A 16,987-nucleotide genomic window follows, 5' to 3' on the forward strand; every position below is an offset into this window, starting at 1 on the left:
CCCAGTTGGTCACAGAGTGAAAGAACTATCTGAACCTGAGTGTTTAACTCTTTTATAGGGTGGTCCCATTGGCCAAGAGAATAACTTGCAGGGGCATGACCAGACTGTCTCTAAACAGGTGGAACTGAATGATGCTGCCCTGGGGAAAACCCGGAACCACCTTCCTCGAAATCTAGTGCACAATCCTGAAGAAAGGACTCACAGATCAAATGGGTTCTGTGAGGCTGAGTCAGAACCATAAGCAGGTAACTATGGGTAGCAGAGGAGGACTGCGTGGAATGGTCCTTGTCCCAATGTTTAGACTTTCACCATTTCTTCGAGGGCAGTTCATTCACTGAACATTGCTCTGGCAGAGCAACAACAGAAGTTGACTGTTTAGGGGCCTCAGACACCAACGATACAGGTCTCTTAGAAAGCTTCGGGGCAGAATTAGATAACGTGGACTGAACTGAGGACAGGCCTGACCTTGGAACTGAAGAGACCTTTGGGGTGGCTGCAGAAGGAGTTGGTTCAGAAGACGTCTTAGTAGGGGGGTATGCAGAGAGGGCTTTCTCCCACAATGCAGCCTTTAACCTGACAGCTCTATTCTAACCTCTGGCAAACTGTGCAGGTGCCCACTGCGTGAGCTTCACCAAGGAAGATTAAGCAACAGCCGTGTTCGTCAACCATTGCCATTTTTGTAGAACACTGACTGCACTTCTTAAACACAGTCTTGGAGGTCATCGTTGCCATAAAGGCCAAGAATAAATAAACAGATGATGATGGAGCTCAAGACTAGGATGTCCACTAATTGTGGCGGTGAAAAGAGAACTGTGGGAGGTGGGCACTCCACCCTGTAGTCACATGGCCTGACCGGCAGGAAGACCCACACATGCGTGGTCGGGCAGATGAGCTCCCTTTTTGGAGCTTTTTAGCTAGGAAAGTTCCTAGTGGCAGGTTTGTGCGTGCACAGTCCTATATGGGGATGCACAATAAGATGGAAGATGAATACAGTTTCTTTCCCATTGAACTTTTGAACTATTTACCTATTCCAGCATGTGGGATCTTTAATTACAAGATGATTTTTTCCCAGTCAGCTTTAAGCAGCACTTTGCCACAGCTTCACTCAGCCTAGATTCTTTCTCAATATTCTAACTTTTCCAATTGTCTGTCACAACATTTTGTCAGCTCCAACTGACTCCTCTTAGGGAGAGGCACAACATAACCTGTCTGTCACAAGTTCCCTTGATAAGTCAAAAGTTTTATCTAACTATTTTTCTTTGTTTTGACTGACTTTGCTGATATTCTAAAACACAGACTGTCAGTATAAACCATAAATGTAATTCTGACAACTGGCATGAAGAGCCTTTAGTATTCTCCGTTATAGAAAAATACATTTTTATAAAGCTACAACAGTATTGCACATCCACACTGTCTGCTTCTCTTTCTTTATGAAATCTTCTTAATGATTAGTGGTACAGATAAAGGTAAAGGTAAAGGTATCCCCTGTGCAAGCACCGAGTCATGTCTGACCCTTGGGGTGACGCCCTCTAGCGTTTTCATGGCAGACTCAATACGGGGTGGTTTGCCAGTGCCTTCCCCAGTCATGACCGTTTACCCCCCAGCAAGCTGGGTACTCATTTTACCGACCTCGGAAGGATGGAAGGCTGAGTCAACCTTGAGCCGGCTGCTGGGATTGAACTCCCAGCCTGATGGGCAAAGCTTTCAGACGGCTGCCTTACCACTCTGCGCCACAAGAGGCTCTTAGTGGTACAGATAGTGATTACTTATTTTGCAAATGTGAAAAGAATCCATGAACACTGATTTCTACTGGCTAATAGAAATAGGTTAACAAACCAGCTCAGATGTTCTGAGCCCTGTATCTAAGCCATTTTATGGATTCTTTTAATCTCTAAAGATCTTTGACTTGTTTTTGACACATGTGTTTGGTAGGTTATATGGATCACTCTAATAAACCTCAATTTATTGCTGCTTCATGTTGTTCAGCAGGTCTTTCCTTGTCACTTAAAAAAAGCAAGAGAGCAATTCTAAGAATGCATGCTATAAACCTACTCAAGTCTATTCAGTGGGGTTTACTCTAAGGAAAGTGTCTGTAGGATCTTGGCACTGTAAAGCAGTGGTCCGCAAGCTTGCGCCCGCTGCGGACCGCTGCTCCGGAGTCCGGGGAGAGGGCGGCCCGGAGGCCCGCGCGGCAGCCCCAGTGCAAGTCCGCGCATGCACATTTGCGCCGCTGCCATGCCGGCGGCCGCGGCTCCCCCTCCCGGCCCCTCCGGGCCGCAAGCAAATTGGCCACTAAAGCGGCCGATTAGCTTGCGGCTCGCCAAGCTTCTCTTCCCTCCCCCCCCGAAGCGAGAAGCTTGCCGGGCCGCGAGCTAATCAGCTGCTTTGGCGGCCGATTTGCTCGCAGCCTGGCAAGCTTCTCGCTTCGGGGGGGGAGGGAAGAAGGAGCCACGGCCCGGCACCAAGGCCTTCGTGGCCCAGCACCGGGCCGCTGCCCACGGGTTGGGGACCACTGCTGTAAAGTATTTGCTGTAATAACAAGAAATATTTCCTATAGATTTTAAAGTACCCTAAGCTAAATAAGAAAGGTATGCTAAACTGTTTGTATATAAAAAGGGAGTATGTGAAGGTTAGATTCCAAACTGAAAATCTGATCAACCTAGTATCACCGGCCAGAAATAAAAATCAATTTAATGGTAGTTAAGAGAACTACAATAACATAAGAGCATCCTTTACACAGGAATGAAAAATCTTCCAACTCATGGAACAAAGCTGAGACACAGGAACAGAAAAGTACAAATCACCGAGGCAACAACAACAACAATCGAGTAACAGGATTTTTCCCCAAAGTTAGAGAGACACAATTGTCCTTTCATTGACCGTTTATGCACTGGGAACTTCACTGCCCCAGCTCCTGTGCAGGAGCACAAATCAGGGGCGGATGACGTGCACCAGGCCAAATGCTCCCCTATGTGGGTGCAGGAAGAGATGAGGCAACCCGCCACAACTAAAACTCCAGCTTGTAGCCCAGCATGAAACCTCCAGTGCATAAACGGTCATTATCATGCACTTTGAAACCTATTGACTGAGTTCTTTACTTATTTTTCCAAAAGTCACCCATGTGGTAAGCATATGAATTACTGAATATTTCATTTTTGTATTGATATATATTTTTTTAAAAAAAACCAAAGCCTAGTCTTGTAGCGTAATTAAATGGTTTCCTTTTAGGCTATTCAAGGAAAATTGCAATGCAGTCTGTTTAGGAGAAAAATCAGTACCAACCTACACAGCTCAGGCTAATATCTTAGAAAGTATAGTTTATGTGAATATTAAATGTTAATAATTTACAAGTTTGAATATATTATCTGGATCTGGATGTCAAAATGAAAGCAATTCCCCTGAAGGCTTATGCTATTAATCCATCCAAACTGAATGCTTCAAACATGAAACACAAAAAAGAGAGAGAAATCATGAATTTATTGCTTCAGTTGTTACTACTGAACTGCTTCTGTCTTATGTTTAAATTGTAAGTGCAATCTATTGATGTTTAATCTGTTTAAAGTGAAATGCAACCCAAAGAAGAATCTGCACGCCTAGGCAATGGGATTCCATGACCACAATTTAATAGTGGATCAGATCAGTAGTCTATCTAGTCCAGCCTCCTGTCTCACACAGTAGTCACAGTTCCTTTGAATAGCCATAACAGGGCATAGAGGCCAAAGCCTTCCCCAGTGATGCTTCCTGACGCTGGGATTCAGAGCTTCAGTGCCTCTATCCATGGAGGTTCCCCTCAGTCACTAGGATTAGTAACCACTGATAGACTTATCTTCCACCAATATATCTAATCCCCCTTTAAAGATGTTTGCTCCTGTGGCACTGCTATAGCTGCTAGCAGTGAATGCCACATTTTAAAGTAGTAATTCCTTTTATCTATTTTAAATCTACTGCCCATCTTCACTGGATGCTCTCGAGTTCTACTGGGAGAGGGAGAGTGAAGTTTTTTGTTAACTGTCTAAACCACATGCATAATTTTATAAAGCTCTATCATGTGCCCCCTTAGTTGTCTCTTTTCTAAAGTACCAGACCTCAGCCTTTCCTCCCAGGAGGTGATCCAACCCCCTAATTATTTTGGCCTCCCTCTTCTGTATTTTTTCCAGCTCTGCAATGTCATTTTTGAGATACAGTGACCAGAACTGTACACAGTATTCCACATGAGAACACACCACACATTTATACAGGAGCATTACAATTTTGGCCATTTTATTCTCAGTCCCAATCCTAACAATCCCTTACATAAAGTTTGCCTATTTTTTCTCAGCTGTAGCACACTTGGGGGGGGGGGGATACTTTCATTACAACCCTAAGATCTTTTTGCCCCCTCAGCTTCAGGAAGTTCACACCCCATTAGCCTATTCTTGAAGTCTAACCCAATATGAATCACTTTACACTTATCAACATTGAACTTCATTTGCCACATTGTCGTCCACTCACCCAGTTTGTGGAGGTGTTCTTGCCTGGGACAAACATTAAGCTAACTGATGTGTAATTTCCTGATTTTGGACCTCTTTTTAAAAATTGGCATAACATCTGCTTCTCTCCAGTATGCTGGTACAGCAGCTGAATTTAGTGACAGGCTATAACCAACTGGCCAGAAGGAGCAGTATAGCAGTCAAATAATAAATACAATAAATAAAATGTATATGGGTTAGTAGATCAACTATTTCATCTGAGTTCCCTAACAACTTGAATGCGTAGCATCAGAACCTGGAGACTTATCAGTTTTTAATTCCCCCAGTAAGTCTAAGTTTATATCTGGTCACCTCACTTTGACTCAGTTCTTCAGACTGCCTTCTTGAAAACAGGGGCTGTGGAATGGGTACATGCCCCACACTTTCCACAGTGAACACAGAAGTAAAAAAAATCACTGAGCTTTTCTGCCATTTTTCCAGCCTCCTTTAGCAATCCCTTTAATTCCCTTGTCATCCAATGGCCCCACTGCTTTTCTGGCTTGTTTGCTCGATACCTAGTCAGTATGAAAGTAGCTGAAGACTCCCAGTATGATAACATTACGTGTATAGTCATCTCCCATATTTTCTTCACCATCTCAAGATCAGTCTCAAGGGTATGATCAGATGGGTAACAGTACAACCACCCTTTTAAGCAACCCTTTAGGGCCCAGTATTTCCACCCATATTGTTTCTGTTGGGAAGTTAATTTTCTAACTTATTTGATTCTATATGCCCTCTATGATATACAACACAATGCCAACAACCATCTGTCCCTTCCTGTCCTGTCTTTAGAGTTTATAACCAGGAATGACTATATCCCATAGATTTTTCAGGGCATGGAAGTGTTTAATAGTAATATTGGAGAGAAACGTGCTAATGCTGAAGAAGGAGCAATAGGTCTTGATAATCAGGAAGTGACAGAAATGGATCCTAAAACTATGTGACAACACAGTGAAAACAGTTTTGGTTCAGCACCATGTTTTTGAGACCTTGCTCAATAAGCAACAGACCAGGCAAAAGATCCAAACTCATCCAGACAAAAACATCAATTTCTAGAAGGCTCCAAGCACCTGCTCACCTTCAAACTCTGTCCTCTCAAAAAGCAACCTGTCCTCTCAAAAAGCAATTGAGTAGTTTAGCATTTTAGGGAAGCCAAAAACCGCTCACTTTCTCAGCAGCTCTCTTTTGGGTTCTTTCACATAGTCCAGCCTAGCTACGACTTAGAAGCTAATTCCAATCTTGTCATTGAATTGTTACTTTGTTCTGAAACAAACTCATACTATGTACAGCAAAGATGGGGCTTCTAATTGTTACACAGTCTCCTCTTTCCGAAAACTATCTTTCACTGTGTTTCAGGACCAATTTTTATCACCCTTCCCATTTATCAAGGCTTACTAGTCCTTCTTCAGCATTAGCCCCTTTCTTCCAATATTACAATGAAACACTTCCATGCTTTGATTATCTCCTCTAAAATAATATTTTTTAATCCCACCCTTCTATATCGTTCAGGGAAAACAACAGCATTAAACACACCATTAAAAGGTTTAAAATAAAAATATTTACACTATATGACACCCTATGCCCCCTGCAGGGCCTTACGCTCCGCGGGGGCTAACGTTGTTGGTTCCCAGCCCCCTGGAGGCACGTCTGGCCTTGACCAGGGCCAGGACCTTTACCAGCTTTCCACAGGGCCTGCAAAACGGAGCTCTCCCACCAGGCTTATGGCTGAGGCCAGCGCCACCTGGTGAGATCGGGTCCCCCTCTTCTGCAGTCCTTTCAGGCTATCCCTGGCCTTGGGTAATGTCACCGTGTTGGGTTGGTTGATGTGTTTATGTATTAGGATGGTTTTTATGTATTAGGGGTTTTTATTGGGGTGTTTATATGCTGTTACCCGCCACGAGCCTTAGGGGAGTGGCAGGTTATAAATCCAAATAATAATAATAAGAATAACAACAACAACAAATGACCCCCAACTAAAATTCTCATATGAGAGGGGAGTTAGTAAGGAGACGACCTTCCATCTCCCTCCCCCATAGCGGTGAGGTCACCCTTACTTTGTGGATCTTATTTTAGGCCTTGACCATAAGCCTGGTGGAATAGCTCTGTCTTGCATGCCCTGTGGTACTGATTCAAGTTCTACAGGGCTCTAATGTCTCCCGGGGGCACATTCTACCAGGCCAATTTTACCTCTTGATTTTCCACTTAAAATACATTTTAATACACTAGAATGTCACTGCTATGTGGTATTTTCCAATCAGAATTTAATTTATTTATTCAGAAAATATATATTCCACATTTCCACAACAATATTCACAAAGCACTATGGCACTCTGTCTTGAAATATTATTCATTTTCTGCATCAGTTCAAAGGATCCAGCATTTACTTTGAAGTATTTTCCAAATTATATCTATCCCTGCTTATATTCTCTTTCTCTTCTCTATCAAAACATACAGTTAGCTACTTGGTTTAATCAATCCCAGCTATTTCCTAACTTTATTGAGCCACGTATATCACTATGAATTAGCTCTAGAATAAGCTGTGTCTGGCTTGTTTCATAGTTCTTACTAAAGCTAGGCCTTGTTCCTTTAGCTTGAATGAACTGCATGCAGTTTCTTTCAGTATTGCATTTGGTTATCTGTGTATGCTCTTGATCAGATTCTGGCTTTGAAGCTAGGCAAGAGTGCAATTATCCCTATGTCCTACACATCTGTGCCACGGCCCGGAACATCTATTATGATTGCAAAGTTTAGCCAGGTTTCCATTCTGCATACATGTGTCTAAGACATATAGTTCCTAATGCAAATTCCCAGTTGCACTCAATTATCATTTTTGTTTGATAAAAAAGTTTTCCCCAAATGATGTCATCATTCCTCTTTTAGCAAGCACTCTTATCGAAATCAGGTTGTTTCCCAGTGGTGGTACACATAAGCAATTTTCACTGAAAATTTCTCAAGCCAGACTTCTCACAATTCAAGGATATCCGGATAGATTGGAAAATTGTACCATAGCCAAAAAAAATTTTTTTAATAGGGAGAAGTGTAAAGTATTACATTTGGGTAATGTAATGCATAAATATAAGATGGGGATACCTCGATTGAGAGCAGCACATGTGAAAAGATTTAGGAGTTCTGATGGACAATAAGTTGAATTGAGCCAACAGTGCAATATGGCAGTTAAGAAGGTGAATGTGATCTTAGGCTGCATCGCTAGGAACATAGAATCTAGGGCAAGTGAAGTTCGAATACTACACTCCTTCACATTGGTTAGACCTCAATTGAAATATTGTGTCCAGTTCTGGGCACTACAGTTCAAGGATATTGACAAGGTGGAATGTGTTCAGATAAGAGCAACCAGGATGGTTGAGGGGTTGGAATCCATGTCTTATGAGGAGAGGTTGAGATGCTTGATATGTGTAGCTTGCAGAAGAGAAGGGCATGGGATGATATGATAGCTGTGTTTAATTATGTAAAAGGTAGACATGTTGAAGAGGTGGGCAGGTTTACTGCAGCTTTAGACACAAGGGCTAGGAGCAATGGGTTCAAATTACAGGAAGGGGAATTCCACTTAAATATTAAAAACCATTTTCTGACAGTAAGGACTGATCAAAGATAAAATATGCAGCATCAGAGGGTGGTGGTATCTTCTTTGTTGGAAGTATTTAGGAGGATATTGAATGAGTATCTGTCAGGTATGTGTGTTTTTTAAGTCCCTGAGAAGGTTGGGAGCTGGATGGCCCTCTATGTTCTCTTCCAGCTCAGTGTGATTCTGATTCTCTAATTTGTCTATTTAGCAGGTTGCATTTACAATTCTTGAGCCTACCTCTTCTACAATTCCTACCCCTTCCATCTTCTACACTCTTTTCTATCTTCATTTAGTATTCAAAGAACTCACTGTGTGAACACAAGTATTTGGTACACTCACTGTCCAAATACCTTGTTTTACTTTTGTTTGCACACTGTGTCAATACAAAGCACTTCAGTTTCCCTTTTGCTTCAATTTGCAATACAGTATTTTCATATATTTTGCAAATTTATTGAAATTAACACAACTAGCTCCTGTTCCAAGTTTCTTTCCCAGCACTTCTAAGCTATCCAGTTATACTAAGCATTTCATCTAAGTAGTCACACAAGTTCCCTTTCTCTGGCATGTTAATGCTAAAGAGTCTCTTTTGCAGAGTTGGCTTTTCAAAGACGGCTTTACATACAGCCATTCTTTATCAGAATCCCAGGTCCTCTGTCCTGCCTGCTGGTCATCTCTGGTTAGGGATCTGTAACCAGGTTACCAGAGTCCTGTCTCTAGCAAGTGGCTTTTCATTCTCTCTTTTCAGATCAGGTAGTTGCATTCAGTAAGCCTATCCAGTAGTTAGTTATGCTGAGTGCCGGGCCGGATTTACATGAAAAGAGGCCCTAGGCTATTCCACTTATGTGGCCCTTTCACCTCCCATTTTTAAGTTTGTAAATTACGTGAGAGATAATTAAATACATCATTACTGTGATATATATCAATATGTTAAATGAAACATGTTGTGATTAGTACTAACCTTTATAAAAATGTGGAATATAGGCCCCTCTTGATCATGAGGCCCTAGGCCGAAGCCTAGTTAGCCTATAGGAAAATCCGTCCCTGGCTGAGTGTAGCAGAAAGCTGCCATTTTTTGTTTCTTGTTCTTTGACTATCAAAAGACCATCTCTTATGTCATAGTTTGGGACCAGAACTCTGTTGATAGAGTTTAAATATGCAAAGATAGCAGAGCACCAAGCTGCTTGAAAAATAAGTTTTATTAAAAAGACTAGGGGCAAAGCCCGTTGTATCCAGGAATACAATACAATACAGGAATACAATACATGAATACAGAGGAGAGCGACGGGGATGATCTGACCTTTGGGAATTGTGGCATAGTGGTTACAGATGAGCTTTCCAGAGCCACGTCTTCAGATATGTGAAGGGAAAATCAGACTGGAGACTCTTCTTAGGGGGAGATTACATGGCAACCAATTCCTCCCACAGTTCTGTGTTCAAATTCATTTCCCTTCTTGTGTGAATTAGGCCACAGACACCAAAATGTCCCCCTGCCCTAATCCACATGGGGTAGTCAGAGTACACAGGTGTCTGCCCTGTTCCTTCTGTCTCTGTTTTTTTTACTGTTGATAAAATGTTATGTGCCCAAATGCTTCTTTCACAGTTGCTCCTTAGAAGAAGAGCTGGATTTTTGTACCCTGCTGTTTACTACCCAAAGTAGTCTCAACGCGGTTTACAAATACCTTTTCCATTTGTTTCCTTACAATAGACAACCTGTGAGGGATGTGGGGCTGTTTGAGGTCTGAGAGAACTGGGAATGGCCCGCAGTCACTGAGCAGGCCTCAGGTGTCTCAAAGCAGTTTCCAATCACCTTCCATTCCTCTCCCCATAGCAGACTACCAATGAGGGAGGTGGGGTAGAGAGCCTCACCTGGAAGATGGCAACCCTAAGAGGAGTTGTCGCATATTCTACTGTAGTATTCTGCACTATTAGCATAAAAATGGGGACTCACAAGAAAGTTGCAGAAGTGGCCATCACATTCCCCTCCATATTTTCTTCCTCTACTCTCCCCTCCTTCTTTTAGTCTGTCTCTCTTCCTCTCCCCCACTTATTCTCCTACTTTTTGACTCTCTCACTTCCTTGTGCCTACTGTCGCTCTTTCTCTTTCCTCACCACAGCACTCTGATAGAAAAATATATCACTTTCTCAAATGACAAAGCAGATTTTAATCCCACCTCTAGATAAACACTCTATGCTATGACATATGACATATCACGTTTGATAAAAGGCTGCTAGGGCTCATGCAGCAACTTCATGTGGACCATACAGCTCAGGTCCACTGTGGCTATGGTGGCAAGCCATTAAACCTTGATAATGAAGGTGGGCTGTCTTTTGGCTCCTTTTTATTTAATCTATATATAAATGATCTTTCAACTTTCTTTAATAAATTTTTTTCATCCATCCCATTTGGCTAACTGCAACATTCCATTTCTGCTTTACATTGATGACATTGACCTGCTGTCTCGGACAAGAGTTGGTTCACAGAGATCTTTAAAAATGTTCTTGGAATATTGCATGAAGGAAAGCCTCAAAATAAATAGCTAGAAAATTAATATTTTCTCAAAAAAAAAAAAAAGGAATCCTTCAGTATTCAGATCAACTCTGAATGGGAAAGAAATTCAACAAGTGAAAGAGTTTTCACATTTGGGTAGCTTTTTCACATCTGACCTAAAATGGGGGCCTCATCAGTCAGTGATAACAGAAAAGCAAGAACCTTTACAGACAGCATATTAAACTTTATCAGAAATGGATCTTGGAACTATGTTCTAGCTGAGGTTCAAGTTTTTAACCTAAAAGTTATTCCTGTTACCATATATACTCGCATATAAGTCGAGTTTTTCAGCTCTTTTTAAAAGCTGAAAAAGTCTCCCTCGGCTTATATGCGGGTTTTTTTTAAAAGCTGCCAGACTATACATGAGAGCGTGGGTGGGAGACAAGTATACTTAACTGAAGAAGCAGAGGCAGGAAGAGATGCAGCAAGCCCGGGAGGGACAGTGGATGGGAAGAACAGTCTCCGCCTCCCCCCCTCACTGCCTTAACGAGGCTAGCATGAGGCTACCACGGGCTGCTGCTGCAGGAAACTCTGAAGCCTCCATCTCAGAGGGAGAGCAGAGAGCAGAAGGAGGAAATGCCCCTAGAGGAAGGAATGGAAAGCGGAGGAAAAAGAACACCTGGCTAAGAAGAAGGGAATGGAATAAGAAGAAGGACTGGATATAAAAAGGCAAGAGGGGTCAGAGGGAAAGAGGGAGGAGGAGGGGAAAGAGGGAGGTGGGAAGAAAAGGGGAAAAAAGATCCTGCCCAAAAGGGAAGGGAAGGGAGAAAAGCCACTATCCAAACACCAGCTTTGGGTTATATGCGAGTCAATAAGGGTTTCCAGCAGGTGCCTAGGTGGCTTATATGTGGGTCGGCATATATGTGAGTATATACGGTATCTTTTACAGGGTAGCTGTAAGGATTGTCTTGGTAAATGAAAACACTGACCATCTTTTTTCAGATTTCCTGACAAAATTATTAAATATTGCTTGTTATGTGGCTCTCCATTAAGAACTGGTCAACCCTCTCTTGAGGCAAGGGCTTAGTAACCAGTGTATATAATGTTCATCAAGTCATACTTACGTAGCAAGGACTACCTGAAATAAGAGTCTTAGAGGTCACTGTGTTTTAAAACTGTATTTGAGAAACTGTTTGCTCTCGATGTTAACCCGGATGCTATTCAGGCTCTGGGCTTTCATTCAACATTTGCTTTGGTGAGAAATCGTTAGATAGCAATCAACCACCAAACCTTTGCCTTTAGAGCACACTACACCTGTTCATCCAAATTGTTTGGTATTCCTCCCCCAAACTCTTTTCCCTCCTAAACATATCTGTTGTGTTCTCATATATTCCTATGATTTAGTTAGCTTTTTACTTTCTGATAAGGATCCAAAAAGAATTCTTGCAGTTGCAAATTATTTTTATTCCTTTTGTCTATTGGGTGATGATGTATCATAGAACTTTTATTAGATAAAAGGTAACCCCTTCCTATCAACTTTATCCCCTTCAGCCCATCACAGCTGCCACTTTAAATTAAATTATAGTTGAGAGAGGGAAGGGATCCCCCAATGAGTTATCATCATGGTCACTGGCGAGTCCAGTACAGCTCTTGGCTTCTTCCACAGGACCCACTGTTCTCCCTCCCCCCAACCTCAATGCTGGTCAGCCTATTTGGCTCATGACCTTCACCACCAGGCCTGATAAGACTCCCTAGCCTCTCTACTCTTGCTGCTGCCAGTGAGCTCAGTGTGGCTCCAATCCTTTCAACCCCCCCCCCCACTGACATCAATGCTAGTGAATCCAGACTGTTTCTGCACTGGGTCCTTTGCTGCTCCAGCTCCCATGTGGGAGTGCAAATCCAGGATGGACAAGGGGCACCAGGCCAGATGCTCCACTGCAGGAGCAGGAAGAGGTGGGGCAACCTGCCCTGACTCAAACTTCAGCCTGCAACCCAGCACAAAGCCTCCAGTGCAGAAACGGTCCCAGTGTAGCATCTGATCTTCACTGCCAGGTCCATGGCAGTTCCCTAAATGTTTCCACTCTTGCAGAGGCTTTGAGCAAGCTTGGTGCAGCTTCCACCTCTGCAGCATCAATGATAGTCAACTCAGCATGTCTCTGTCAGGAATCAGGCTGAGCCCAGCCTGCAGACTCCGTGATAAAGGCACATCTGAGATCCAACAGTCAGTTGAAAATCCAAAGAGAGCTTTATTAGACAGAGTCCACAGAACGCTAAAGCAAGCCAAGATCTTCCTAAGCAAAGATCTTGATAATAACAAAGTACAATAGGAAATCCAGGGCAGATATAGAGCCCATCACATAAGGGAGGGGGCACATAGGCGTTTTGGCGGGAGAGTGAGAGGACAGCAAAGGTGGGTTGATTCCCAGGCGACCAGATGGCCCGGAATCTTATCTGAGCAGTTGGCACTTTGTTGAGACTTGAGTTGTCTCCGCAAGGACACTTATAGTAAGATTGATACATCAGCAACGGAGCCTCTCCCGCTGGGAAAAGGAAGGGAGGCTAGAGGCTAGCCGACAGATGTATTGTTTTATGGCCTTGGCTTGGGCCGGCTGGTAAGAGACCAAAAGGTTTGTGAGAAAGCGAAACTTAGCTGGCATGAATCGGGGTTCATGATAGTCTTCTAGCTTCCAGCATTGGCCTGCTGTATCTCCTGAGCCACTCCTGAGCATTGCAGCTACTGCTAGCAAGACTACTTAAACTCCCAGTCTCCATGCTGGCCCAAAGTGGCTCTTGCCACTCATCACTATTGTCAGTACAACAACTCCCAATATATTTTTTAATGTTTTAAGATTTTTCTGGAACCTTGGGGCATCATCCAAGTTTGGAGAAAAATCTTTCTTTCAGGGTATGATCAATCCACAGATTTGCATATCTGCCCACACTTGAGAAATCATATGTAGATGATAAAGAAACAAGTTGAGTTAACAAGCTGCAGTCCATGAGTATTTAACACAATATTCAATTTGTTGTCAAACCTCCTCTCCCAGTTCATTCTGTTCATCTTCATCCTTCCTGAACGTACGACCCACTTGTGAAAAATTCACAACCCAAGCCTAACAACCACTAGATTAGTCAATGCACTATTCCATAAAATACAGTTTTGCGACATGACCAAATGTTCATAATAAATTACACATCATCTTAAAAGAAAAACAAAAAGAAGCAAAAATATTGGCTTTGATCCAGAGACCCACTGTATAAAGAAATGCACTTCTGCTTGTGTAAAAACATAAGCGGAATTGTCTATGTCACCAAAACTGAGTTCAGGGGATGCTCCTAAACAGATTTTGGGTGAGGGGGAGGGCACAAAGAGTATGGAAAAGTAGCATTTTCACTTAACCCAAGCAGTACTTCGTTCTACTTGCACAGAGGCTACTTTAGACTCTTCAGAATAGTATCCACCCCAACTGGATGCCCATGTGTCGCTGTATAATGGTTATTCAGCCATGCCTCCTTCAACCAAGCCTATATTAGGGGTCCATAACCGATCCACATATCTGTGTCAGGTACGACTGGATCATTTGATCACAAAATAATTTGCTCCTAGAAAAGGCACATTCAGATCAGCAAATGATGTGAGAACACAGGAGAAAACTAATTCTTACTCTCAGACACTTTTAGTGTAAACCTTTTTGAATAAGTCATCTTTCTCTGGTACCAGAAGCCTGGGAAACAGTGCTTTAGATTGTAAACCCCACAAGTATTTGTGTTTAATTATTTAGCATATATGCTGTAAAGTGCCACACACACTTATGGTACTGTTGAAACAATATTATATCTATTATATATACACTCCATATACAAGAGTGACACTGCCCAAGCAGCAAGTTATCATAGAACATTAAATGCCAAGTATATTAGTCTAACTTCTTGTTTTCCATATATTTACAGTTGCCTGCTTCCAAAAATTCTGTTCCAAGTTTTTGTTTTTATTATTTTCAAAATTCACATATGCAAAAAGAGTCGGTCTCAGATTAGGCAATGCTTTTCTTTCAACACTCTTCATTTGTCAGTGATGGAGTTTATGTCTCAGTTCAGTTCCTACCCTCACAACAGATCATCAGTGATCATCATCTGATTCAGTAATATAATCCACCTAGCATCACTTAGCTTGGAGCCTTCCTACTACTTAAGTAACTTTTCCATTGGCGAACAAGCCACTTAAATTGGAGGCAGGCTTCTCAATCCAGAGAAAGCCTTCAAATTTTGCTTAGTAGGGTGCTAGGACACAAGCCAATGGATATATACAATAAGGATTCTTAGTTACCTTATGATTATGTATGTGAAGACCCAGAACATACAACGAAGGGATTGACATTACTGAATTAGAACCATTTGGTAAAACAGAACTGTTTCTAAATACAATCTCCATTTTTAATTTTGATAACTTTTTGTGTTATTCCAATCTACTACGATATAGAAAGACAAGAACAACTTTGCAATAAAATAATTTTAACAATCAGATATATATATATATATTTACTTACCAACATTAATTGCCCATCCTCTCTCAATGGCAAGTTTTCCAGCCTTTAAAATGAATGACGAATAAACAAGAATATTAGGAAATAGTATTTGATATTGCAAGTACCTCTTTGATATTTTCATTTTTAACAACCATAGGTCATATTCTGAAGTGTATCAAATGGAAAACTGCATCACTTCAAAAAGTAAAGCCTGCTGGACTACTCTATAAAGAATCACTTACATGAAACATTCACTTTAACATATTTATTTTTCACAATTAATATTAAATTTGCTATGAAGAGTAGAATACTGACCCCTAGTAGGCAAAGGGGAAAGTGCATGATATTAGAGTACAGAAAATAACTGAGATTGAGAATGTATCTAGTGGTAAAGCTTCTGTTCAATGTAAATGATAATTTGAAAACCTAACTATTCCAAATAAGTTAATAATTTTCTTGATGGCCTGAGCAGGTGGTGAGAGTTGGGGAGAGCCTGCTTGCAAACAAACAGCATCATCTGGGTTGCTTATGTTTTCTCCTATACATTCTCCTCTGTCTACAGATAACCTGGTGTGGATCTTGGGTGGCAAGAGTCAAAGAGCTCTTAATCTTGAACCTGGAACCTATAATAAGCCGCCAAGTGAATTAGGACCCACCCAAAATACAGTTTTATTTTTAATATGTTTTATTTAAATTGTATTGTTAAATTAATTGGTCTGGAAATTCTCTAAGATTCTTTTGAACCCTTCAGGGAGAAAAGTGTCACAGAAATGCTATATAATAATAATAATAATAATAATAATAATAATAATAATAATAATAATAATAATAATAATAATAATAATAATAATAATAATAATAATAAACAAAAACTGTTGTAAGATCCAAAAAATGCCCAGTACATGAGGAGTCTGCTTTTATTTGTTTACAGAAAATAGAACATATGAGAGAGTATAGTCAAAACCTAAACTCTGCTACCTCTGTACTTTGCCACGCTCTCATGCTTTAAACATTTATCTTAAATAACGACTGGTATCAGAGCCAATTTAGAGGGAAATGTTTCACACAGCAAGGTACAGAGGAGAAAGAGTCAAGGTTTAGTTCCCTTCTCCTATACATTCTGTTTTCTTTCTGCTATTAAAAGGACCTCAAGGCTGGCTCTCTGCATGAAACACATACAGCTACTTGAGACAGCATAATGAAAGAAATGCCATCTGGAGCAAGCTGAGCTGTCCTTACCTTGACAGCACCTGCCTTGTTCTTTCTCCCACTGGGAACTGCCTGTCCGGTCAGCAACAGAGGACTCCTCTACCTTTCTAATATGTTCAATTGGATCTCCTCTCTTTGTTTGGGACGATGATCACTAATTCTGAAGCCAAAATGTTCACAAAGCTATCTTTCCTAAATTGTATATCTTCTTATCTAAACTGGAGCCTTGCATATTAGAGATGATCCTCCCTTCCTTCTATTCTTGATTACATAAATGACAAAAAGTATGAAAAAAACCCTGGCATTAAGTAATATTTTAAAAATTAATTTGCTGGTTTTCCTCCTTCCTTCTGAATTTTTCAGCCAGAAGTTTCAGCGATACATGCAAAGTGGATACACAATAGTGGCTACTTCCTTCTCTAGCCTAAGATTAAATACGCTTCTGGAAACTGAAGAGAGAAGGAGGTTGAGGAAGGGAAGGGCTTTTTTTCTAAGGTCTAATCATTTTAATTATCACCAAAGCATCGAAATCTATATTCAAAAATTAAAACTGCTTAGTTCCACTGTTTTTGTAAGCTGATCTATAACTTGGTTCCATATGATAGAAACTGACAAAGTGTGGGTGGAAAGAAGCAAAAATCAAGAAAACTTTGTCAATAGCAGTGGTTCTCAA

General features: G+C 41.3%; 1 protein-coding gene across 4 annotated transcripts in view; it reads right to left on the reverse strand.

The window, feature by feature from the left end:
* HDAC11 (histone deacetylase 11) overlaps positions 1-16,987 on the reverse strand; it is a 65,706-nt gene that overhangs the window by 20,658 nt on the left and 28,061 nt on the right. For all 4 annotated transcript variants that reach the window (XM_077325600.1, XM_077325601.1, XM_077325603.1 and 1 more), the window contains one exon: positions 15,127-15,169. In XM_077325600.1, the coding sequence (XP_077181715.1) occupies positions 15,127-15,169 (43 nt within the window). The remainder of the gene's footprint in view (positions 1-15,126; positions 15,170-16,987) is intronic.

Source organism: Paroedura picta, chromosome 3 (assembly GCF_049243985.1).
Source record: "Paroedura picta isolate Pp20150507F chromosome 3, Ppicta_v3.0, whole genome shotgun sequence".
NCBI lineage: Eukaryota > Metazoa > Chordata > Lepidosauria > Squamata > Gekkonidae > Paroedura > Paroedura picta.